Source organism: Epinephelus lanceolatus, chromosome 7 (assembly GCF_041903045.1).
Source record: "Epinephelus lanceolatus isolate andai-2023 chromosome 7, ASM4190304v1, whole genome shotgun sequence".
NCBI classification, from domain to species: domain Eukaryota; kingdom Metazoa; phylum Chordata; class Actinopteri; order Perciformes; family Serranidae; genus Epinephelus; species Epinephelus lanceolatus.
Genome location: NC_135740.1, coordinates 43426488 through 43450616, shown reverse-complemented (window position 1 = coordinate 43450616; position 24129 = coordinate 43426488). Strand labels below are relative to the sequence as shown.

At 39.1% G+C, this 24129-nt stretch overlaps 2 protein-coding genes across 5 annotated transcripts in view; one reads left to right on the top strand and one right to left on the bottom strand.

The window, feature by feature from the left end:
• The first annotated feature begins 910 nt into the window (after positions 1 to 910).
• Positions 911 to 16243, top strand: matr3l1.1 (matrin 3-like 1.1). 2 transcript variants are annotated; one of them, XM_033633499.2, is made up of 22 exons: positions 911 to 1050; positions 2035 to 3287; positions 3439 to 3500; positions 5656 to 5694; positions 5851 to 5924; positions 6015 to 6046; positions 6145 to 6267; positions 8341 to 8466; positions 8789 to 8905; positions 9677 to 9801; positions 9890 to 10416; positions 10701 to 10791; positions 10880 to 11064; positions 11162 to 11397; positions 13673 to 13751; positions 13882 to 13907; positions 13990 to 14118; positions 14497 to 14627; positions 14710 to 15331; positions 15503 to 15611; positions 15780 to 15901; positions 16010 to 16243. In XM_033633499.2, the coding sequence occupies exons 2-22, from the start codon at positions 2064 to 2066 to the stop codon at positions 16040 to 16042; spliced, it is 4212 nt and encodes a 1403-aa protein (XP_033489390.2). In that variant the 5' UTR covers positions 911 to 1050; positions 2035 to 2063; the 3' UTR covers positions 16043 to 16243. The 2 variants fall into 2 exon arrangements, with proteins under 2 accessions (XP_033489390.2, XP_078025706.1); XM_078169580.1 differs by having other exon boundaries at positions 996 to 1128.
• matr3l1.2 (matrin 3-like 1.2) overlaps positions 16094 to 24129 on the bottom strand; it is a 20785-nt gene continuing 12749 nt past the window's right edge. For 2 of the 3 annotated variants that reach the window (XM_033633501.2, XM_033633502.2), the window contains exons 12-22: positions 23007 to 23210; positions 22738 to 22834; positions 22492 to 22508; positions 22111 to 22233; positions 21788 to 21916; positions 21490 to 21618; positions 21169 to 21299; positions 19008 to 19335; positions 18798 to 18924; positions 18222 to 18337; positions 16094 to 17788 (exon numbers count right to left, since the gene is read on the bottom strand). In XM_033633501.2, coding sequence (XP_033489392.2) covers positions 17726 to 17788; positions 18222 to 18337; positions 18798 to 18924; positions 19008 to 19335; positions 21169 to 21299; positions 21490 to 21618; positions 21788 to 21916; positions 22111 to 22233; positions 22492 to 22508; positions 22738 to 22834; positions 23007 to 23210 — 1464 coding nt within the window. In that variant the 3' untranslated portion in view covers positions 16094 to 17725. The remainder of the gene's footprint in view (positions 17789 to 18221; positions 18338 to 18797; positions 18925 to 19007; positions 19336 to 21168; positions 21300 to 21489; positions 21619 to 21787; positions 21917 to 22110; positions 22234 to 22491; positions 22509 to 22737; positions 22835 to 23006; positions 23211 to 24129) is intronic. The other variant, XM_078169581.1, reaches the window with a different exon arrangement.

The following is a 24129-nucleotide window of genomic DNA, read 5'->3' as shown; positions in this document are numbered from 1 at the left end:
CTGGCCTCCACAGTCACCGGACCTGAACCCAATCGAGATGGTTTGGGGTGAGCTGGACCGCAGAGTGAAGGCAAAGGGGCCAACAAGTGCTAAACACCTCTGGGAACTCCTTCAAGACTGTTGGAAAACCATTTCAGGTGACTACCTCTTGAAGCTCATGGAGAGAATGCCAAGAGTGTGCAAAGCAGTAATCAGAGCAAAGGGTGGCTATTTTGAAGAAACTAGAATATAAAACATGTTTTCAGTTATTTCACCTTTTTTTGTTAAGTACATAACTCCACATGTGTTCATTCATAGTTTTGATGCCTTCAGTGAGAATCTACAATGTAAATAGTCATGGAAATAAAGAAAACGCATTGAATGAGAAGGTGTGTCCAAACTTTTGGCCTGTACTGTAGCTGAATATGTTAGCTGCACTTAAATCCAACATCATTTTTCCCAGTAAGGCCAATGGAATGCAGCATCTCATCAACCTCATCAAAGGTTGCACAACAGGAAGAAAAATTAAGAAAAATACTGAGTAGAGAGACCTGATTATGAGCCTTGGAAATATTATTTTATTTTATTTTGATTAATTAAAATTATCTTATTTTAGTTTATTGTACTTGAATCAATAAATTTTCTTTTATTTTTTTGTACATAATGTATTTTATTTTGCTTAAATTGTTTAAATTTATTGTACTTAATTTTATTATTATTATTATTAATAATAATAATAATAATAATAATAATAATAATAATAATAATAATAATTATTATTATTATTATTATTATTATTATTATTATTATTATTTCTTTTTTATTTCCGGTGTAGCCTCCACACCAACAGGGGGCGGTAAGGCGCCATTTCTTTGTTTGCTAACCGTTACCAAACACAGAATAGAGGACGAAGAAGGACGTTACCTTCAGTGGGTTAGCTTGTCACAACGGTCTCGACATTTCTACATTTGTCTTCGCCTAAAACAGCATTTTCACCTGTGAACGTTTTACTTCTTCTCTTTGTGAAGCGACTGTGCGCTTTATTTAACACAGCTCCGTGTTTGATTTAAGGTAAGCACCCGGAGAAGACATTGTTCTGTCGGTTGTTAGCCGCTAGCTAACTGTGTTGACGCTGGATACGTTAGCTTGGTAAGCAAATGCTGTTAGCTTCATTCTAACAACAGACACTGCTGTTTATATGTATCGATCGACAGGACTCTTCTCTGATCGACAATTATTTACCCTCTGAAAACCTCAATCAACGTGTTGTTGGGGCTTAAAAATTGTATTATTTAACCGTGTCACATGCAATTTGTCAATGGATCGATTGCAGAAATCAATTTGCATCTATTTGGATAACTGATCTATCCTTTCAGTTGTTTTTCCAAGCAGAAGAAAGTAGAATATTTGATGGTTTCAGCTTTTTTGATGTGAGATTTTACTGCTTTTACTTGTTTTAAAATTAAAATACACGATTTTTAAAGCCAGTGTTACATTACAATGCTTAATATTTGAGAATTTGCAAAAAAGACCAAGAGATATACTGATCAGAGCATAAAGAATTAAGTGTGAAAAAGACAAACTTAAAAGTGATGACATAATTTTTAAACATATATTTGGCATTAAGGTATTTAGGGTTTCTTGCCTTTCCAGCTCTCCAATAGTAATAGAATATCTTCACATTTTAGACTGTTAGCTAGACAAAGTCACATTCAGTAAAACTGTGATGTGCATTTTTCTTTTTCTCTTTTCATCTGGTTGAACTCTAAAGATGGATGTTTAGTTTTGGTTACCTTGGTAACCCACTTTGGTCAGAAGTTTAGCAAATGTTTATGTATTGTTATACGATTAATTCATTTTTTCCTCTCGACAACACGTCTCAGATGTTACAGATATCATCAGGTATCCTCTCTACTTTTTACTCACGTGAACAGCTCATGTTCCTGTGTGTTCATGTTTTCAGCTGATTTTCTCTCAGGATGAATCGTCATCTTTTTACTTTTCTGTAAGTCAGATTTCACATCTCCTGTCTTCCCTGACACCTTCTGTCTGCAGGAAACGCCCTGAGCGTTTCTCCTCCCATCATGTCTCACAACTACCCGTACAGGCGGCCGCCGTCTGACTCCAATCGCAGACCTGACCCCGGACTGTATGGCTCAGCAGACCGCCGTCAAGTCTCATCAGACAACGACTTTTACAGGCCGCCTCAGGACTCCTTCGCCTCGTCCCACCCGTCCTCCTCCTCCTCCTCGTCCTCTAGAGGAGCTCAGTGGACCCAGGATGGCGCTCTCGGCATCCTGAACAGCTGTGGTCTGGAGCCAGGTGACCTGGCTCTGCTGGCTGAGCTACCTGAAGACGTCCTCACTATCGAGTCCCTGCCTCAAGTCCTCAAACAGATAAAAGGAAAGAGGGCCACCATCAGACCTTTTCCTCCCAATGCTCCATCTCCTCCTTCCTCCTCCTCCTCTTCGTCTTATCTCCCCAGCTCCTCCCGTCGACTTGCTCTCAGCCCTTCCACCGGCGACTGGGATCCCCACAGCCAGCCGCTTCAGTACCCTTTGGACCACGTGACACCAGATCCTCTTTCTTCTGAGCTGGACCGCTGGGGGAATCCCAGGACCTGCGGCTCTGTCAGAACAGACCCACCCTTGTCATCATCGTCCTCCAGCTATGTTGTGGACTTCCACCACAGACCAGGACCTTCTGAGTATGGTAAGACAGGCAGAGATGCCGGTCCAGTTTCCTCTCGGGACTACAACCATAGACCAGCATCCTCTGATTTTGGCAAGACAGCCAGAGACTCCGCTCCAGTGTCCCCTCAGGACTACAGCTACAGACCAGGCACCTTAGAGTATTCTAAGACGAGCAGAGACTCCACTCCAGTGTCCTTACTGGACTACAACCACAGACAAGGACCCTCTGATTATGGCAACACGAGCAGAGACTCCGGTCCAGTTTCCTCTCAGGACTACGACCTCAGACCAGGACTCTCTGACTATGGTAAGACAGGCAGAGATACCGGTCCAGAACGACCCTCTTTCAGCTCAGCAGGAAGAAACAAAAGAACTCGTCCTTCCCGTTTCTCTCAGCCGGAACCAGCCGATCACAGGTCAGCTCCTCCGCCTAAAGAGCTCCATCCAAAAACTCAAGTTGGGCACCAGTCTGAGACCTCGTCCACCTGGAGCAACAGCAGCTGGTCCGCCGCCTTGATGCCCTCCAAGAAAAAAGCAATGGACTTTCACGGGACATCTCCGACAACGTTCCCGTACTCATGCTCTCTGTGTGATATCACTGTGATGTCAGAGAAGGTAAGGAAACCTGTCCTCCTCCTCGAACCTCTCTCTTCAGAGTCTGATGGGGGGTGGGGGTGGGAGGGGTTTCTGTGTGGATGCTGCAGCTGTCAGGTGGAATCACTCGAGTGTTACAGAGTTATATATGGTCCTTCTTCTTGTTTTTCAGGTGTGGATTAAACATATAAATGGGCCTCATCATGCGGACGGACAGCTCACCCTGCTGCAACAGTAAGTTTCTCTCTGGCTGCTGTTTTTACACACAACTTTAATCGCTGGGCATGACTGAGTTAGGCCGCACTGTTGTGGTCCTGCTTGACTTAGCGAATCTGATTCCCTTATTGAATCTCATTGGGTCTCATTCATGAAATGTGAGCAGAATGAATTTGTGTGTATTTCAGAATTCATCAATATGTTAGTAGCTCCGATCTTTTCGTACGTGCTAACAAAATCTATACCTGCTTCTGACTGCTTGTAGTGCTTGTGTAAATAAGATCTTGCACATAAGTATTGCTTGTCGTTATTAGAAATTACAATTTTTATTCATATTGTGCTCTGTTGTGTTCACAATACACAGATGCCTTTGAAACATGTAGGTTAAACATGACAAGAGATTAGAAATAAAACGCATTTAGCTAAATTAGTTGGTATTTAGCAGATTTAAGCTTCTTAAAAATGTGAATGAGTTATTTAAATAGACTTGAAACAAAACTAGAAATCGCTGATTTATTCTCTGAATAAATGAAATAACAAACTAACACACTCCTCTTCTGCCCTCTTTATGCACCACAGCCCCAAATTGCATGTCATTTTTATTTCATTCAATTATCACAGACGTTAACATTTTTCCAAATTGAATTTTGGTTTAAAAAGACCTGTGGACGTGGGAAAGCATCTCGGCTTCTGTCTCCGCTCACACCGGGCAGTCTGTGAATCTGAATCTGGCAGAGAGTTGGAGGAAGACGGCTTGGTTTTACACCAGACTATCTTACTTGTTGTTAAACTTAATGGTGGGTTATTGCCGATTAGGCCGCCTGTGTTAAGATGTTTTAATAGTGGTTTGATTTTACAGCAATGACAAACAATGCTGAGGCTCAGGGCAAACTGACAGAGAGGTGCAGAGGTGCGCTCATCTGCAGCAGAGAACTGTGACGAGTGAGTTTGTTTGCATCAAATTTCATGTCGAACCGTTTTTATTTAACTTTTAGGATGGTTCTTACAACAGAGAACGCAGAGTTAACGGCACCAGTTACCTGCTTCCAAGCCTTTGATTTACCTGTCTCTTGTCACATTACTGCTAACAGAAGAAAATATAATGTTTTTCTCAACCCTACTTCACCTAAAATATCTTCAATCTCAGCGTCGGAAAAGAATTTCTTTCTCTCTGTCTCTTTCTTTGTTTGATCCATGTTCGCAGGTCGACAGGATGCACCTGTCCATCGTAATTATTACCTCCATATATGGTGGTCACTGGCTATACGTGGGCAGGGATGTATGCTAATTGCTGACAAGCGAGAGTGCACTGTCAGTTTGTGATTTGATTGGCATTCACGAACAATATTTGTGCCTGTGATCGAATTAGAGTTTTCAATGGTGTTCATGAATCCAGAGTAGGTTTTTAGTACCAAGGTTTTTTTTCTGTGCAAATCTACTCACAGATTCATGAATGAGACCCATTATGAGTAAGGTGTTATAACAGCTGGTGAACAGCGTCTGACAAGTACAGAACTGTCTCTGATCGAGTTAGTTTGGTTTTGAGACAAGACTTGAGTTTGTAGAAGTTTGCATCCTGACCTGCTGCTATCCTGTGTTCTTCTTTGTACAATGAAAGAAAATCTGCCTCAGTGTCCCTGGAGTGTTCTTCTAGTTGATTTAATAAAACCCAGATTCTTTTTCTCTATTTTTTTTCTCCGTCAGCCCCACAGTGCTTTGTAAAACTCTCCCCAGAGAGTTCTTACCACCAGACACAAATACATGCCACCGATTGACCTCCCTGAACCCACAGTTTCTCCAGTATCCGGCAAAATGTGCAAGAAAAAACATAGAAATTAGTTTAATTCAACGAACGAGGAGTAGAATGAGTTTACATTTGTTGTTTGGACCTGGCTCAAGTGGCAAAAGGAAAACACACCATGATCAAATGCTAACAAAAGATTGGGGAGTCAGAGAGGGAAAGCTGCAAGCTGCACCCAGACTCACTCAGGTGTTCCCAATGTCTCTAACGACCCTGTGCCTGCTGAGAGAGCACAGACAGGTGAATCACCCAGCATGCAAGATGACACCACAGAGGTCATCACAGTGTGAACTGAAGATTTAAAGTTTTGGGAATTTATTTCTTGATAATCTCTGGTTTTGTTTTCAAAAGCCTGTCATGTCTCTTCTGCAGGTTTCCTAACTGGGACTGTCGCATGGAGACAGTCATCAGGTCAGTGTCGCACAACATTCACTATAAGAGGAACCAGAACACATTATGAACTGATGCAATGTGGTCCTGTCTGTAAAGACTGTGGTGTCTCTGTATTCAACAGCTTTTAGTTATTACAGATCAGCATCTTAAATAAAATCTCCTTTGTCATTTAAGGGTGGAAGACCAATCAGAGAAGAAGAAAGATGAAGAACAACCCACCCGGCAGACAGCCAATCAGAGCTCTAATAGTAAAGACACCTTATTTTTCTGTTATTGTTGGTCATGATATTATTGTCCTCTTTACTGCACTGACGTGTTATTTTCTGTGTGTTTAACAGAGCCACAGCCTAATTTAAAAGTAGAGAAGAAGGTAAAGAGATTAAAGAAGTCGGAAAGTATTAAAGTTCAGCATATCTGCTCCTGTACAAACCCTGACGTAACAAATATTTTGTGTGTGTTTCCCGTCAGACTGCAGACAAAAGTAAAGTGGTGTGTGTCAAGTTTCCGGCTCAGTCTGTGGACGAGGCGTACCTGAGGAAACTGACCGAACCGTTCGGGAAGGTCGTCAAGATCCTTATGTTCCCATCTTTAGTGAGTCCTCGTTTCTTTTTCGCACAAGACTGTGACACAGTATTATACAGTAAAAGTCTAGAATCAGCTGTTCTGTTTATGTGTTTCCTCTTTCCTTCAATAACAACTGTTTTAACTGTATAATTCAGACATCAAATGTTTTGGTCCAAAAGAAGAATGAAGTGATTTAAACTTCCTTTTAGTCGATGTCCCCACAGTGGAACTTGGATTTCAAAAAACTTTTCCAGTTCAGAAAAGCGTCAGTGATCCTCAGTCATTACTGAACCACAGCAGTGCAGCTGGGTTCTCATTATTGCTCTGCCCAACAAAGGCAGAAGACCTTAACTCACCAGACTGTACAACTTAGAAAAATGACCTTCAAGTTCTTTTGGTGTCTGCTGACGGCCGTGGCTAGAGGCATTATGGTTTTGTGAACGTCTGTCCCATTCTCATGAACGCCATATTTCCTCATTTGGTCAAATACTGAATTGGTGACGCTAATCTTGGGTGTCCATTTTGAAGATCTTCTGTGCTGCTGGGTTGCAGCATTGTCAACTGTCATGACTTCAAGCGAATGTGGACAGATGAAAACTATCTATACTTGTCCGCAGCAGCATACAAACCACAAAGCTGTATTTCTACTTTTAATGAAAGTGTTTAGCCACATGAAAATGTTCCTTATTTGGACATTAAGGTACTCTGTCTTTACATTGTCTGCAGACATGTACATTTGTCATGCAAATGCAAAAGACTTTAACTTCCATTTGATCTCTCACTTTGTTGTTGATTACAGTAAACAATATACTGTATGATATTTATAACTATATATAATATTTAAACTATAAAGTTGTGATATTTAAACTATATATTTCAAACTACTCTAGAGTAGTTAGAATCTTGTGACAAATCATGAAACTATTATAATATGAATATGTCAATCAATTCTTAGTTGTTCTTTTTAACCACTTTGATTGTCTTTGATGGACATGGACTTATTTGGCTAAACTAATATTTGTATTTAATTAAATCAAAACTGTACAATATTACTACACTGCCCTCAAAGTTTCAAGTTGCAATACCAAAACTAGTAACTTCATGTGTTGGTAATCAAAGCTGTCTAAGCGGATGTTTGTGATGTCACATGAATTTGCCTCAGTTTCTCCAGATTTTTAATTGTAATGGCAAAGACAACCCACCAGTTTCCACAAAGTAAAGGTCTTTTGCCTTTGCGTGGCGGTGTAGTTTGTCTGTTTTCCTTTGGGCCCTCTGCAGTCGACTCAGTGGTCAGATTGAAGAGGTTTAAACTGTAATTTCTCAGTCCACAGTACGTTCAGCTGATATTCCAACAGTGCTGTCCCGAGACTTAACCTCTGTTACTGTTGTGAGGTTTGAGGAACCCTGTTAATTCCAGCTTGTTAGAGGCATTATTGTGCTCCTGACGCTGACGTAGGAACCTGTTCCTGTTTAATTTTGCACACATGTTGATGCTAAGCTTCCAGTTTCTTTTACCAGTAACTCCTGATTTCTTCTGCTTTTATTCACCTGTTCACCTGGGGTTTTTGTTTCTTTCTGCCCTTTCAGTTCTAAATCTGTCAGTAGCTTGAAAATAATATTTTTTGTGTGCAGTAATTCCAAACTTTTGAATGATTGCGTATATTTTACATGTAAAATAGAGAATTGTTTTTACGATTTTCCTCTTTGCTTTTTAGTCACAGCTGCAGCCGTTCTTCTTCAGCCGTAATAATCAGTGAACTTTGATCATTTTAGGATAGAAAATGAAATAAATTAATGACACAAACTTGATTACGCATTCACATGTTGTCTTCTCCACAGTCTAAATATAGTCTAAGTATAAACATTGCTGTCATGTGTGTAACGCTGGAAGTTAGCTAAATGTAAGATACATTTCAACAGAGGAGAATGTTATAGATAAAAAAACTTAAGTTGATTTAAATGAAAATTAAACGTCATGCAGGCTGTACATAAAAGCTGGAAGAATCAGCCCCTTCAGACAAACATGCAGCTCAGTGCAGCATAACTTCAGTGTGCAATACATTTATGTTGTTAAAAATTAATCTGTTGTGAACCCTGCAGGCATTTGTGGAGCTGGGCTCCATCGATCAGGCGAAGGACTTGGTGAAGTTCCACACAAACTATCCTCCAACTGTGAACGGAGAGCAGATGGAGTTCAGGATCTCAAAGACCTTTAACTTTCTCCAGGTAGATATTCATCCACCCACTGCTCACTCTAAAGCAATATGACAGGCGGATTTCTGTTCCACCTCACCCAGACTGTTTGCAATTTGTGCTTGCACCATTAAAATAAGACCCGATTTCTGAAACTTCATCCTACAAACTCTTGATGACTGTCTTTTTTTAAGTGTTTATTTAGCATAAACATATTTTAGTAGACAATTCTTCATATAAAACTCAGCTATAAGCCAAGAGATGCATAGAAAGCACATAACACTCATTATAAAGTATGAGTAGTGAATAATAGTCACAGTAAATAGTAAATAAAGTCATCTGTTTCTCCTCTCAGAGTTCTCGGGTGGTGAGTTTCACTCCAGCTCCAATAGGAGAGGACAGCCAATCAGATCTGATAAGCATCATCAAACGCTTCGGCTCGCCACTCTACACTTTGTTCCTGCCGTCCAAGGTGAGATACACCAAACTGGTTCTGTTTTGTCTGTTTTGTACTGATGCATTGATCCAGCTCTTTCTAAAACCAACGTCTGGCAATTTGACCAGCTGAGTTGCGGGTGACGCCATCAGCCGGCTTGAGTTGAGCTCAGACCGGCCAGTTCGTACTGCTGCTACTTTTCTAAAACGGTTTTGTTTCATTGCGAATCATTGGTCTGAACTGGGCTTTAGAGACAGTAGGAAGAGGAGGAAGGACATGATTTTTTCACACACAGTCAGTCTCATGTTCTTCTTTCAGATTATAGTGAGTTTCAGCAAATATGACAATTTTTTTTTGTCATATAAGTCACCAGCTATACCTTTTTTAATCTGGTACCACCATGACAAACGGTACAAGCTGTTGGGTAGTATTTGTTTTGGTACACGGGTTCATTGTGATGTCTAGTATTTTTACTCACTCGTAAAACTTTGGTGGAAGTTGGTGGAAATGATCTTTATATGGTTTGTTAGTTTTTACGGTTTGTCATGAGCTTTAGTTGTGTAGAATCATGGAAACACTCACACTTTTTTACACTCTGTTAAAATCTACAATACATTAAATCAATCAGGATTTAGTTTAAGATGCACAAAATATTCAACTAAACATGTTCACTGAAAACATTTTACAGCTGAACATTTTTACATCTGGAGACAGTCAAGTCCTTTGTTGAAGACAGTATGATCTTTGTGTAGTACTTGTACCTCACTGTAGCACCACATTGAAACATCAGTTGTGTTGATTTTTCAGGCGTTTGTAGAGATGAAAAATACACCTGATGCTCAGAAGCTGGTGGATTATTACTCCTCCAAAAACCTGAGGATCAACAATGAGGTCATCCAGGTTTCCTTCTCTGGAGAATACAAGAGCCTCATGTGAGTACGACGGACCTGATGGGTTGTTTTATCATCTGATTCTGATACATAGATTATTGATCGATGTGTAATATTCCTTCTTCTGCAGGCGAGTCACTTCAGCAAAGAAATTCGAAGAGGAAACAAGTTCGACCAAGAGGTCAAGGAGTTCGAGCCGAGAGAAGGAAGACAAGACAACAGAGACCAAGAGGAGGAGGAGCAGTAAAGACCGAGAGGAGGAGGGAGAGAAATCCAGCAGAGACAAGAGGACCAGGTCCAGATCAAGAGAAAATGATGAGAAAAGGACCAGAACAAAGTCCAGGTCCAGAGAAAGATCCGGCAGAGACAAGAGGACCAGAACCAGGTCTAAATCCAGGGAAAAGTCCACCAAAGAGAAAAGCTCCAGAACCAGATCCAGGTCCAAAGAGAAATCTAAAGAAAACTCCAGAGAGAGGAGGTCCAGGTCTAAATCCAGGTCCAGAGATAAATCCAGCAAAGAAAAGATGACAACCAGGTCTAAATCCAGAGAAAAATCCATTAAAGAGGAAAACACCAGATCCAGATCCAGATCCAGAGATAAATCCAGCAACGGGTCCAGAGTAAAGTTGGAGGCACCAGTGAAAACTGAGACACCTGGTAAGAAAACACAACATGATGAACAGCAGAGAAACGATTATTATTGTCTTTTTGTGGTAAAATGGTTGGACGACAAACTATATTTTGCAAGTGGGCAGCGCTCCACAGAAAATTGGAGCTCTTCACAGCGCTTCTGTGTGCAGTGTAAACCCAGCGTTACCCATGAATCATCCTGCAATAATGTGAGCTAGCTAACCCACGCTCAATCACTGTGCCTCCAAATGTGTGTTTATCATTAAAACAGGATGTATAAATATATTTTGATGATTGTCTTCTCTCCCCAGACTCTGAGTCCAGGACTGATCCTGATCCAGCGCCTGTCAAAGACATCAAACCTAAAGCTGAAGTAAAAGAAGAGCCTGGAGAGGAAGCAGAGTGAGTTTTTAGTATCAGTCAAACAACATTTAAACAACCTGCTGTGTTTAAGAAAAGTGTGAAAAAATGTGACTGTGATCACCCGCAGGTCGTCTGCAGACGAAAGCGACATCGAGGGGATGGAGGTGATCGGAGAGGATGGAGAGAGTCTGGAGGGTGAAGACCTGGAAACTCTGGATGACACTGATGCAGAGGAGGAGGAGGAGAACAAGGAAGAAGACAAGGTGGAGGGAAGCGACTGTCCTGCAGAGAATACAGACTCACGTGAAGAAGGTAAAAATGAAAACTAAACTGTCTCTGGAAGAGGAAAAAAAACTGGGGGAAAAAACAGAGAGCGATTTTTAAGCAGCTGTTCTGATGTCTGTTTCAGATAATGAGGTGAAAGTGAAGAATGAAGAGGCTGGTGATCAGGAGATAGAAATAAAGCAGGAGAAGATGGAGAAGGAGAAACCTATAAATGAAAAAAAGGGAGAAGAGGTATCCATGAAGACGGAGAGGGAGAAACCCATAAATGAAAGAGAGGGACAGGAGGAATCCATGAAGAAGGAGGAGAAAGAGTCGGAATCCAGCAGAGGAGCAGAGGAGACTCAGCCGGAGGAGGACAAGGTAGAGACAACACACACACTTCTTTTAAAAATGAAACATCGTACTTTGATATAGAGTAATAAAAGACATGGTGATGTGTGCAGGTTATGGACTGTCAGAACCACATGATTCAAGAAAAGAACAATAATATCAGTAACAGTAATACAAAAAATTATCAACTATCTGCACACTCATTCATCTGCTCTGGTATGTGCTGCCAGCTAGCATTAGCTCCCAGGCTACATGACAGGGGCAGACTAAAAATAATGGCTGCTCAGTCGACTGTTGTGGCTTCACCTCCTATAACTGGGACCGATGTCACAAAGAGATATGGTCTGTAGTGTGAGGCCAATCGACCAAATGAATGCATGAAGGCCAACAAGAATAATATTGCTAATGTTACCGTTACTGTTGGTCCCCTTCCTTGTGCAACATAAACTCAAGACATCCATGACAGCGACGCTGCAGCGTGTCAAAACACTGTGAATGTTGTTTTAAAAAACAACATAACAGCAGCAGATGCGCATCCATAGGAGATGCTCAGAATTCAGATAAAAAAATAACCTTATTTTCGGTCTTATTTTGATGCAAAGATTTGTTAATTAGGAGGAATGTAGCACAACATGAAAGTGAAAGCAGTGCTCTGTGTATTTAAATTTGAAAGTGCAATAAAAATATTGTGTGCCTAAAATCAAAAAATAATCAGGATCTCAACATTGATCAGAATAATCATGATTATCATTTTGGCCATAATTGTGCTGCCCTAGCACTCAGTATAGCGACACAACACCTACTTATCGTCTTAAGACCCATTCACAACTTTATGAAAGAAACTAATTGTTTTTATTTGCGGACCCTTACTGACTAAAAGTCCATTCTCACTGAGGGCGAATATCCACGCGGATTATTCTCGCGGAAAAATATAAAAGCTGATTTCATGGGTTCTTATGGAAGTTTGCACACCGGGGCGGAACTTTCGTGCGGTAAAAAAGTTTCCGCCCAGACTGTGACCCCTGCGGAATTTGCCGGCGGAACTACACAGCTGGGCCAATGAAATTGTTTGTTTATAGTCGCGCAGACCCAGGAGAGTCCGAAATCCAGTCAGACAGAACAGTATGGGAGAAAGGTTGATAATTTCACAGCACCCCGTCCTTTTTGATAAAAGACGGGATGATTTTATGAACAATGAATTAAAGGACAACGTCTGGCAGTCCATTGTCCAGCTTGGTGGCTGCGGTGAGAGTGGTAAGTGCTAAATAAAGTTGATGTTGACGTTTGTTAAACGTTAGCTTGCTAGCTCGCTGCTGCTGCTACTCTCGTCCATGTTCACCCACACCTGTTCACACTGCGCGGAATTGGAACACAACAACGCGAAATTCCACACTGCGACCGTACCGCACCTGTCTGTGTGGTTTAAACGAGGAAAAGCGCTGCGCGAATATTCCGCAAATCCGTCCCGCATTTCCGCATCGTGCAGTGAGAATGAACCTATTACGTTATTTTTAGTATATTGCAAATACAAATTAAATTTTGGTAGCCCACTGGAATAAAAAAATCAGTCCTTTATTAGTCCACTAGATACAATTTTCTGCAGTAAAATGATTGAAGTGAGATGAAAAGGCTGGAAACTTTAATTTTAAAAGATAAAACAGATGCTGACAAAGTTTTCATGTGGGGAAATAATGTGCAGTTGAAATAAAGGTAATAAATCACAGTATATTGCAGTATGTTGTTGTAAAACTCCACACGTCACAAAACATTTAAAATCAATAGCATTGTATTAATTGTATGATGAGTCAAGTATTGTAACGATATCATATTGTGGGGCCTCTAGTGATTCCTATGCATTTCAAAGGCAGGGAGTCAGCACTTTTTTATTTTTTTTATTTTTTTATTTTTTTTTTTTTTTTGTCTTTTTTGTCTTTTTTGTTTACCATGCAGGTAAATCTGAATGTGTTACACTTTGGCGCTCCTGGTTTCAGTAAAATAAACTTAGCAATTGAATTGTGGAGAATCTAACCAAGCTAACGATGTGTAGCATGTCCACATTGAAATAAAGTTTAAACATTTATATTTGTAAGTGTTCTAAACGGCTAGCTAAAGCGAGTAGTCGATGACCTGGTGGGCTTTAAGAGGTTTTCTATCCAAAGAACCGGAGAGACACGGTGTCTAACCTGCATTTCTTTGTCAAAACACTAATGTCTGGACTCCAAATTATTAAATCACTGATATCAGATGATGTTAAAGTATCAGATACTGGTCTCACCAGTCTCCGACCTGTGTGTGTTGTCTCCAGGAAGAACGAGATTTCCCAGTAGACCTGGAGAACTGCATCACTCTAGATGAACTGGGAGAAGACCAGTCTGACGACCAAGGTAAACCTTTGAAAAATGAAATGTACTGTACTATGTAAATGAAATTCATTGTATCATAAAGTGTAATATTTAATCCTTAAATAATGTTTTATTCATTCCTGATTGATTTTAATCTTCTGGTTTGTTGCAGATGAAAAAGTCAGAGATGAACCCAAAGTAAGGAGGAAACATTAATCTCCATAAAAATATGTTTTGTTGGTCAGACATGTTGTTGATGCTTTATTTTGTTTATTTGCAGTCTTCGTCCTACCGAGTGGTTTACTTCGACCACCTCCCGGAGACTCACTTCAGTGACCTCGACTTCTTCAAGTTGGTGAAAGATTTTGGGACGCCGGTGCGCTATTTCCGAGTCCCTGGACGCCAAAAGGTCAGAAACCGAGGAGGGTTTGTTGCGATGCCCGCTTCTAATACAAACATTTTATCATTCTGGTTCTTGCACACTGGGTCCTAAAGATGAAACCTGAAAACATGACTGTTTCATTTAGTTGAATTTAGTAGAATGAAGCAGCCACCAGCTGGAAAACTATGAACCCTATCACTGTGTCATAGACTCTGTTTTCCTTTAATTCATGTGACTTGTGAAGTTGGTAAAGCCTCTATAAGTGAAGACATGCTGTGAACTTTAAAGCATTTAGAAATATAATTTAGACTCTGCACTTCTTAACTTGTGTTTGACACTGTAGAGACTTCAGGGATGTTTTCAGCTTGATGGCATCTCTTCATCTTTAGTGTTTGTGTGTTTCAGGGTTTCATTGAGATGTCGACTTCTGCAGAGGCTCTGAGAGCTGTGAATGAGCTGTCCTCTAAATCTCTCACCATCAATGGCTCCAAAATCTACATCAACATCTCCAACAGATACATGAAACTGTCCAACGGGTAAGACTCGCCAAACTATCACTTGTTCTTCTGTTCACCTGTTAGATTTCTGTGGGCATTAATCCCAAACTTGTCTTCACAGGCGGTCAGTTCAGATGGCCATGGACAAAGAGAAGAGGAGGAGTGAGAGGTATAACAGGGACGAGTCTGAGGAGAGGAGGGAGTCCTCGAGGAAGACTCCAGAGAAAAAGTCAACATCTAAAAAGACTCCAGAGAAAGATTCCAAGTCTAGAAAGACTCCAGAGGAGTCGGTGTCCAAAGTGGCCAATAAGAAATCTTCAGAAAAGGAGTCTGCATCCAGAAGTTCTCCAGAAAAGAAGCCAGAAAGGGACTCAGCTGTCAAAAACGGGTCAGAAAAGATCTCCAGGACAACACCAGAGAAAGAGTCAGCCAATAAAAAGACTTCAGAAAAGGAGTCAAAAAAGACTGAAGAGAAGAAGGACTCAGCTGAGGAGGAGTCCACTGCTAAAAAAGCTCCGGAAAAAGAGTCTCTGTCTAGAACGCGTTCAGGAAACAAGACACTAAAAAGAAAAGGGACTCATGAGAACGAGTCTGTGCCTGAAAAGACAGAGAAGAAGACAGATCCCACAAGTGATGAGACTCTGATAAGACAGGAGCTGGAGGAGGAAGAAAAGTTAGAGATCCATGACAAAGAAGGATCAGCAGAGAAGACTCCAGAGACGGAAGAGTGTAAAGACAAAAAGGTACATCTAAAGACCTGCAGCATGTTGCAGCTGCTGAGTGTAAATTCAGATGTAGAGCAGGAGCTGTAAAGCCTGGATATTCTTACAGACATGCACGTGGTTCAGTTTGTATGTGCAGTAAACTGTATACATATTCATTCTGCTCATTAATGATCTGTGGTCTGATTTTAGAAAGCTGCTGATGATCAGCTGCAGGACTCAGAGGCAACGCTCCAAGTGCAACAACAGCCTGAACCTGCAGGGGGCGCTGCAGAACTGCAGACACCCACCAAACCTGTTGGTAAGAAAATGCACTGTTTACACAGTTTATCTGACCACCATCACTATCAGTGTGTAGTGTACACTGTAGAATAGTGTCTAGTAGAGATTGGATCAGGGCCAATCAAGGTACGTCGAAAAATTGTGTTCACTGTCCCCTCACTGTGTTGTTTTTTTAATATTCTTCCAGGCACAGAGTTTGTCCGACCGGTCGTCGGTTACTTCTGTAACTTGTGTCAGCTGATCTACGCTGACGAGGACGAAGCCAAAGTGCAGCACTGCAGCACCCTGACGCACTACAGGAAGTACCAGGTGATTAACGCTGATATAAGTTTTACTAGTGACTGCGAGTGTTCATGTCTCCTGTCAGCTGGTTTTATGATGCTGATGGTGACAGAAACCTCTTTTGTTGTTTTCCAGGAGAAGACGGGCAAAGATCCGTGGGCGAGCTGAGCACCTGAAGGTGAACCAACACCTCAAGAAACACCAGACTGAACACACATGAACACTTGAACTCATTTATTATTCAGATTTATTTACACTTTGGATGGATTTGTACTTAGTTTTCAATTTTAACTAGAAATCTTTCTTCTTTCTGTTCCTGCTCAAACATTTGCTCTTTAAGAGTTGTTTTAATTTAGTTTTTCTGTAAAAGATTCAGTGTTTTGCTAAAGGACACTACAGCAGGGTTTGAAACCTGCTATGGAAACACTGGGGACACGTTATTCCTGTTAGTCAGCTGAAAGTGAAAATATACACTGAAGCAGCTACTTTGTAATTCCAGAAGTTTTGTTCATTTATTTTTATTTTGAAGGACTGTAAAATGAGATTTCACTTAAAAACAACCAACTCATATTTTCGGAAACTAGTTTATTTTACAAAACATAAACAACAAAAATTCAGAAAACAAAGTTCAACACAAAGTTTGTTGTCTGTGAGGGTGTTCATTTGTAAAATTTAAAGTTTATAACTAACTAAACACAAAAATTGAAAAGTAAAATCCAGTCTGTGTCGGACCTTTTCCCTAACCAACAGTGTATCCATCCCCCAGTGTGCCAGTGTGAGTAGAAGAAGAGCATTTCCCAAAAATGTTGAAACTCTTCCTTTAATCAAAGACGTTCCATGTAAAGAGTTGTTGGTGTGTGATGTAATCATTCCTCCTGTTCATGTTTCACTGATTCATCTTTTTATTTTAGTGACTGTTTGGTTACAAAATGGTGAAAAATGCCCTAAACCCAAATATTAAATTGGTTTCAAACTTAAACTTTTAGTCAATCAACAGAGAATTCATTAAACGACTAATACTTAGAATAAATTCCAGCATCTAAAATGCAAATTTTTGCTGGTTTCATTTTGTTAGACAAAAGATTAAAACGACTATGACTCAGATTGATTTACAAATTTTTACATTTTATGGATCAAACAATCAATGATGAAATTAAATGCCGTCTAGAATCAGTCTATGAGCAAAGGAAATGACGTTAAGCAGCAAATGTTCACTTCAGAGGGTACAACAAAAAGATTCGGTGTGCATGTTGCTATTTTTCTTCCAGCATCTGTACAGCTGGATATTTGAGGTCTTAATCAACGTTACTAAACACACCAACGACTCTTTACATGGACGTCTGAACATCTGAGTGTTGGACTCAGACAGATTTAACTCTACATGACATTTTAGCTCAGTGGTTCCCAACTGGTCCAGATTCCTCCTCAGTCATCAGTTCCAGGTCCACACAGTTTAATATATTCATTATAATACTTGTGTTTGGCGTGTGGTGGAGCTAGATTGCTGTCTCTGTTAAGTAGCTGTCCAGAAACGTCAGGAAACTGCACTCCAAAATAGAAATTGACTGTACTTAATTTTTTAACACATTATGCGAGTCACTTGTGGTCCTTTCAGAACAGACCTGCGCCCCACCAGCTGGAAACCACTGTTTTCGGTCAACTTGAGAAGCAGACAAATTTCAATTCCCCGATGAAACTTTTTAGTCAGTGTCTTTACCATGACAACAGCTCTGAGAGCTCACACATCTGTGTTTACTGACGACTTTAAGTCTGAACAACTACCCACAATTAAAACACAAAATTACAAAAGTCCCACTTCCACTCTTCCTTAGATGAAATGAGTTTAGTTATCTACGCAGTCGTCTTCTTCCCTTTCTTCTTCTCTGCTTTGGCCTGTTCCTTCTCCAGATATTTCTGAAACACACAACAGGAAACATTCGGTCACTTTCTTTTGTCACATCAGATTATTTAAGTTTGCAGATTCTGTATGTCCACATGTCTCACCACATATTAAATGTCAGTATACGAAAGAACAGAGGAGCGTCGGTGCTTTGGAGGTCTATCACATATGTTGAGTCTTGTGTAATGTGAAAAATACATCTGCAAATAAACTTTGTCACTCCTGTTTTATGTCTGTTTCAGAGACAATCGCTGCTTTAAGTTTTGGAACTACAGTTCCCATAATGCTTTATGGGATGTCAACAGGAAGTATGAGGTTGACATGGATTCAGTCAGTCAGCTGTGAGCTATAACTAGTTTTTAACCTGTATTTGTTTCCACTCAGACAAACTGTCTCCATTAAAATGTGCCTCAGGTGTGGTAGTTAGTGGGCGGAGCCATGTCTCACCTGCAGCTTGTCGTAGTGCGCCTGGCTGCTGCAGTGTGTTTTCTTTGCCATCTCTTCATTGGAGTAAAACAGGAAGCAGACACGGCAGTAATAACCCATCTTCACATGTTCAACACCTGGAGAAAAAACATAGAATGACAGTTTTTATTTTCACTGCTGAAACTAAAGCGCGTCTCTGTTTTATTATCACAGTTTTCAATATCTGGGGTTATATTCACGATTCCTGCTTGAGTTCAGAGAAACCGTGTGTGGCTTTAGTATGTGGTCCGAGAGTGTTTCAAAGTATTTTAGCTGTAAAAAAATGTCTGAGAGATTATTGTTCCAGAGGAAGAAATATCACCTGCTGATGGGGTTTAATGTCAGATACTAAATACTGATCAATAATTGAGTGTTTTTGAAGTGTTACATCTGTGGCACAGTCTGTTAAATGTATAAAACAAATGTATGATGCCATTAATCAGATTATCTGTCTGTAATTTAATGTGTTCTTGCTCTCCTGTCCTTTTCTATTTCCTAATAAATATCGAAGTGAACACATAAATGCTCCGTCCCAGAGTCTTTGTCCTGTTTTCTCACCGATGGGGTTGTTGGGGTCGTGGGGGGGCAGCGGCAGAGACGCCACAGTGGGTTTGTTTTCAGCAGGTGGGGGGGCCTCGGTCTGTCCGTTCTGACTAGTGGATGTCTCCATCTCTTCCAGCTCCTCCTGCAAACACAAAACAGTTGCCTTTGGGTCGGAGTTGTTTATAGAACTCGAATAATTTCAGTGTTAATAAAACTGTGACTCACATCCTGGGAACTCTTCTGGTTCTGATCTGAAACTTCCGGAATCTTCTCTGCGGAGTTTTCTTCTCTCTTCTCATCGCTACTGTGCAGCTCTTCCTCCTTCTTCTCCTCTACCTGCTCCTCCTCTTCCTCCTTCAGTTTCTCCTCTTTCTCCTTCAGTTTCTCCTCTTTCTCCTTCAGTTTCTCCTCCAGTTTCTCCTCTTTCTCCTCTTTCTCCTCCTCTGGTTTCTTCTCCTCCTTGGATTTCTTGGCTGGAGGTTCGTCAGAATGTTTGGAGGATTTTGGTGGTGTGCTGCTTTTTTCTCTCTTGGCTGGGCCCGGACAGTGATGTCTGCACAGAGAAGAGTTTCAACAGAGCGTTTAGTTAAGAAAAAGAATATGGAAAATATATTTTGGGAACAAGATAATAAGATATGGAAGAAATTATGTTATACTGGTATGCTGAAAAATGTCATTGCAAAAAGTCCTTATACAGTATGTCAACATACTATACTCTGACATTTTTCCCATGAGATTTTTCAACATACAATACTATGACCTTTTTTTAAATGAAATTTTCAACTATACTATGACTTTCACGTGAAATTTTTTGACATACTATACTACGACTTTTTTTCCATGAAAATTTTCAACATACTATACTATGATTTTTTTCCATGACGTTTTTCAACATACTATAGTATGACTTTTTCCATGAATTTTTTTAAATGAAATTTTCAACTATACTATGATTTTCACGTGAAATTTTTCGACATACTATACTACAACTTTTTTCTATGAAATTTTTCGACATACTATGCTATGACTTTTTTTTTTTTTCATGAAATTTTTCGACGTACTATGGCTTTTTCTATGAAAATTTTCAACATACTATACTATGGCTTTTCTTTCCATGAAATTTTGCGACATACTATACTATGACTTTCATACCTGAAACTTTTCAACATACTGTACTATAACTATAAATTTTTCGATATACTATACTTACATTTTTCACATGAAATTTTTCAACATACTATACTATGACTTTTTTTTTTACCATGAAAATTTTCAACATACTATACTATGACTTTTTTTTTTTCATGAAATTTTTTGACTACTATGACTTTTCTCATGAAAATTTCTGTCATACTAAACTATAACTTCTTTTCATGACATTTTTCAACATACTATACTGACTTTTTCATGAAATTTTTCAACATACTATACTATGACTATTATTTTTTTCATGAAATTTTTTGACAAACTATACTATGACTCTTTTCCCAGGATTTTTTTTCGACATACTATACTATGACTTTTATGCGTGAAACTTTTCAACATACTGTACTATAACTTCTTTTCATGACATTTTTCAAGATTCTATACCAGGACTTTTTTTCATGAAATTTTTCGATATACTATACTGACATTTTTCACATGAAATTTTTCAACATACTATACTATGACTTTTTTCCATGACATTTTTCCACATTCTATACTATGACTTTTATTCCATGAAATTTTTCCACATACGATACTTTGACTTTTTCCATGACATTTTTCGCATACTATACTATGACTTTTTTACGTGAAATTTGTCGACATACTATGACCTTTTTTCCTGATTTTATTTTGACATTCTATACCATGACTTTTTATTCATGAAACTTTTCAACAAACTATATACTATGACTGTTTTTTAAATTAAATGTTTCGACATACCATACTATGACGTTTTTCATGAATGTTTTTCAACATTCTACACTATGACTTCTTGTCATGAAATTTTTCAACATGACAATTTTGGCTTACTATGACTTTTTTTTTTTTTTAATCAAATATTTAGACATACTATACTATGACTTCTTAATGAAAAATGTCATAGTATAGGATGTCACAAAAGTCATAATATAGCATGTCAATGTATTTCATGAAAAAAATATTTTTCATGAAAAAAATCATGGTATAGTATGTTGAAAAATATGAAAAAAGTCATACTAATGTATGTTGAAAAACTTAATGAAAAAGTCATAGTATGTTAAAAAAATTTATGAAAAAAGTCACAGTATAGTATGCCAGAAAATTGGATTTAAATGGGTCACAGTATAGTATGTTGAAAAATTTCAAATTACCTGATCTGACATTTAGAGTAGTGTGAGTAGTTACCACAGAAGAAACTCACCCATGTTTGAGCTGTCTGTATTTCCTGCTTACGTAGACCGTCAGACGTTTCCCATTGAATTTGGGGGGATTCAATTTGCAATCTTCAGCCATTTTCTCTGCATCCTCAGCTTTCTCCATCTCAATGAAACACTGAGCACACAAACACATCAGACAGTTTAAATCTCCGAAGCCATGAACACACAAGCACTTCAGTTTAAATCTCTGTAACACTAAACACAAACACAGCAGTTTAAACACTGAACACACAAACAGTTTAAATCTCTGCATCAGTAAAGTGCCTTCAGGACTAAGAAGTTTAGTACTGGCTCTGGTTCTCTACCTCTCTCTTGAGCCTGTTGAGGAAATACTTCTTGACTTTCCCGTACGGCTCGGCCAGTTTCAGGATGTTGGCGTCTGAGTATTTACTGCTGGGAATCTGCCCGATGTACACCACCCTGCTGGAGCCACACTGAAAAACACAAAGAAAAGGCATCAAGACAAAGACAAACTGTAGATAAACAGAGCAAGAATAAAAAGATCAACAACTTTTAGTGATTTCCACTGAGACACCTGAAGATATAAAACTATCCAGCATTGAAGACTTTTTAAGACTTTCAGGTAACAGCAGAGATGTTCACCTGGATGGTCGGGTAGCTCATGGAGTGACTGATCCTCACAGGTCGGCCGCACACCGACGCCTGGATGTTACCGTTGTAGAACTTGGCCATCGCTCGAGCTTCGTCTTCTGTGGCAAACTGAAAGTACGCCTGAACAGGAAGAGGAGAGACAAACATACAGAAACAGGTTTACAGTTTGAAGTCTTTCACATTTAACAACAGCAAGATAAAGAAGAGATAGATAAATAACGTTCATGAAGACAACAAAAACCAGAGGACACACTGACTGAGCCACTGTGATTTCTAATAAACTAAAATAAAGTGCAGTACAATATCCACTGTACCTCAGGCCTTAAGTCCAGCACCAGGTGTTTGACCACTTTCCCAAAAGGTTTGGCGAGTGCCTGGAGCTCGTTCATGAAGTTGTAGCCTCGTCTGAAGCCAACGATGTTGACCACCCTCATACCCTGATGGAGAAGAAATGAAAATTTCACATCACATTAACAGACTTTGACAGTATCTCAGTGGTAATGATTCTTTTTTGGTAATCACTCTGAACTGCAGACTTTTTTCTGTGTTATAGAAATAACAAATTATAGGCCCAGGACAACACGTTCTTTAAACTGTGTTTTTTTTGGCTTTGTGCTGAGGAAGTTGTTTTTTTTCCAGGCAAATTCAAAGGAAATGAAAAAAGAGCCGTAACAGTGATAAACTGTGATACATACCCCTTTCCTCGAACTGTCTGCAGAGAAGAAGAAACAGAACCAAAGGAGGGAGGATCAGCGTTAGTTTCAGGTTTCATTTCAACACATGGAACAACTTCTTCTCAGAATTTCATCCTGACTCCATAAGAGCTTTTTATCCACTGACCCAACATGTTGACATCGTACGTCTGTAGATTTACTATATCTTTAATGTTCAGTTTCAGTTCAGTAATAATTTATTCTGTTCAGGAGTAAATAATCAGGTACCGATGGTTTCAGACTCTCCGTCTTCTTCATCATCGTCCTCTGCCAGTTCGTCTAACGTCACAAAGTCCTCCATGTTCTCCAGGAAGTCCTGATCAAACTACACAACAACAAACAAAACATCATTGTCAGATTTTCACAGCCTGGACAAAACTCTCACCTCAAGGTCCATATTTAATTCTTACTCTCCAAGAACTGAATTAAAATGTGAGTAAGGGTGTTGGTTTAACCAGGTCTTCATGTAATTAAACTTAAATGAAGCCATGTGCTACCTCTCCAGGCACATCGTCCTCCACCGTCTCTGAACTCTCCCCTGGTTCTGCGCTCGGTTCTTCTTTGTTCTCCTGTACCTCTGCTGAAGCTTCGGTTTCCGTTGGTTCTGTCTGTTCCTTTGACTCCGCCTCCTGCTCAGCCTCACCTTTAGCCCCGTCCACATCTCCAGGTGTGTCACCAGTGACGTCATCACCATGAGGAACCTGTATACATACGTATACGCTCATAAGCTTAGTGTATCGCATTAAAAAACAAATCCGTCTTCAGGGAGAGCCAGACAAGAAGTGCAGGGGAACATGACAGCTGTCTTTTAATTATTGTATTATTCATTTTATTATTTTATCAGTAAAATTCTATTAAAACAATCTTTTTTCTCTCTAATAAATGTTTTAAAAAGGCTCTCTACATTTAATCATTAGAAAATTATTACTGGAACAACTTATTTTTTTCTTTCTAATTAATATCACATATGAGCAAAGTATTGTAAAAAAAAAAATTCTTTCCTTTTTTTTACATTATTTTTCTCTCTGAAATCACCTTCTTGCTCTTTATTTCTTACTTAAAAAAAAAACGTAATTTTTTATTTTAATTATCATCACTTATGCGCATGTTTTTTTAAATTTATGTACGTTTTTTAGTTTTTAAAATTTATAGTTGACATCACCTTTAATATAACCTACTTATTTCATTTTTTTCTTTTTAATTAATATCACCTATATGTATTTTATTCATTTATTTATATTATTTTTAATTTTTACTTTCCTTTCGCATTATCACCTACCATGTCTTTATTTCTCTCTTTTTTACTTTTCTAATATATTTTTTCTTTCCATTTATCACCTCCATGCAATTTATTTATTTTTTACTGTATTTTTAAAAAATGTTATTTGTTTCTCTTTGTCATTATTACCTATGTGCAATGTATTTATCTATTTTTTACTTAACTTTTTTTTTTTTTTTTACTTTAATAATTTCTATTTTCTTTCTTTCTGACATCACCTTAGTGCAATCTATTTATTTTTCGGTTTTAATTAATTAATATCCACTATGTGCAATTCTTCTTTTACATTTAAAATTATAAGTTAACTTAAACGTTAAATCTAATTTTCCTGTCATCACCTC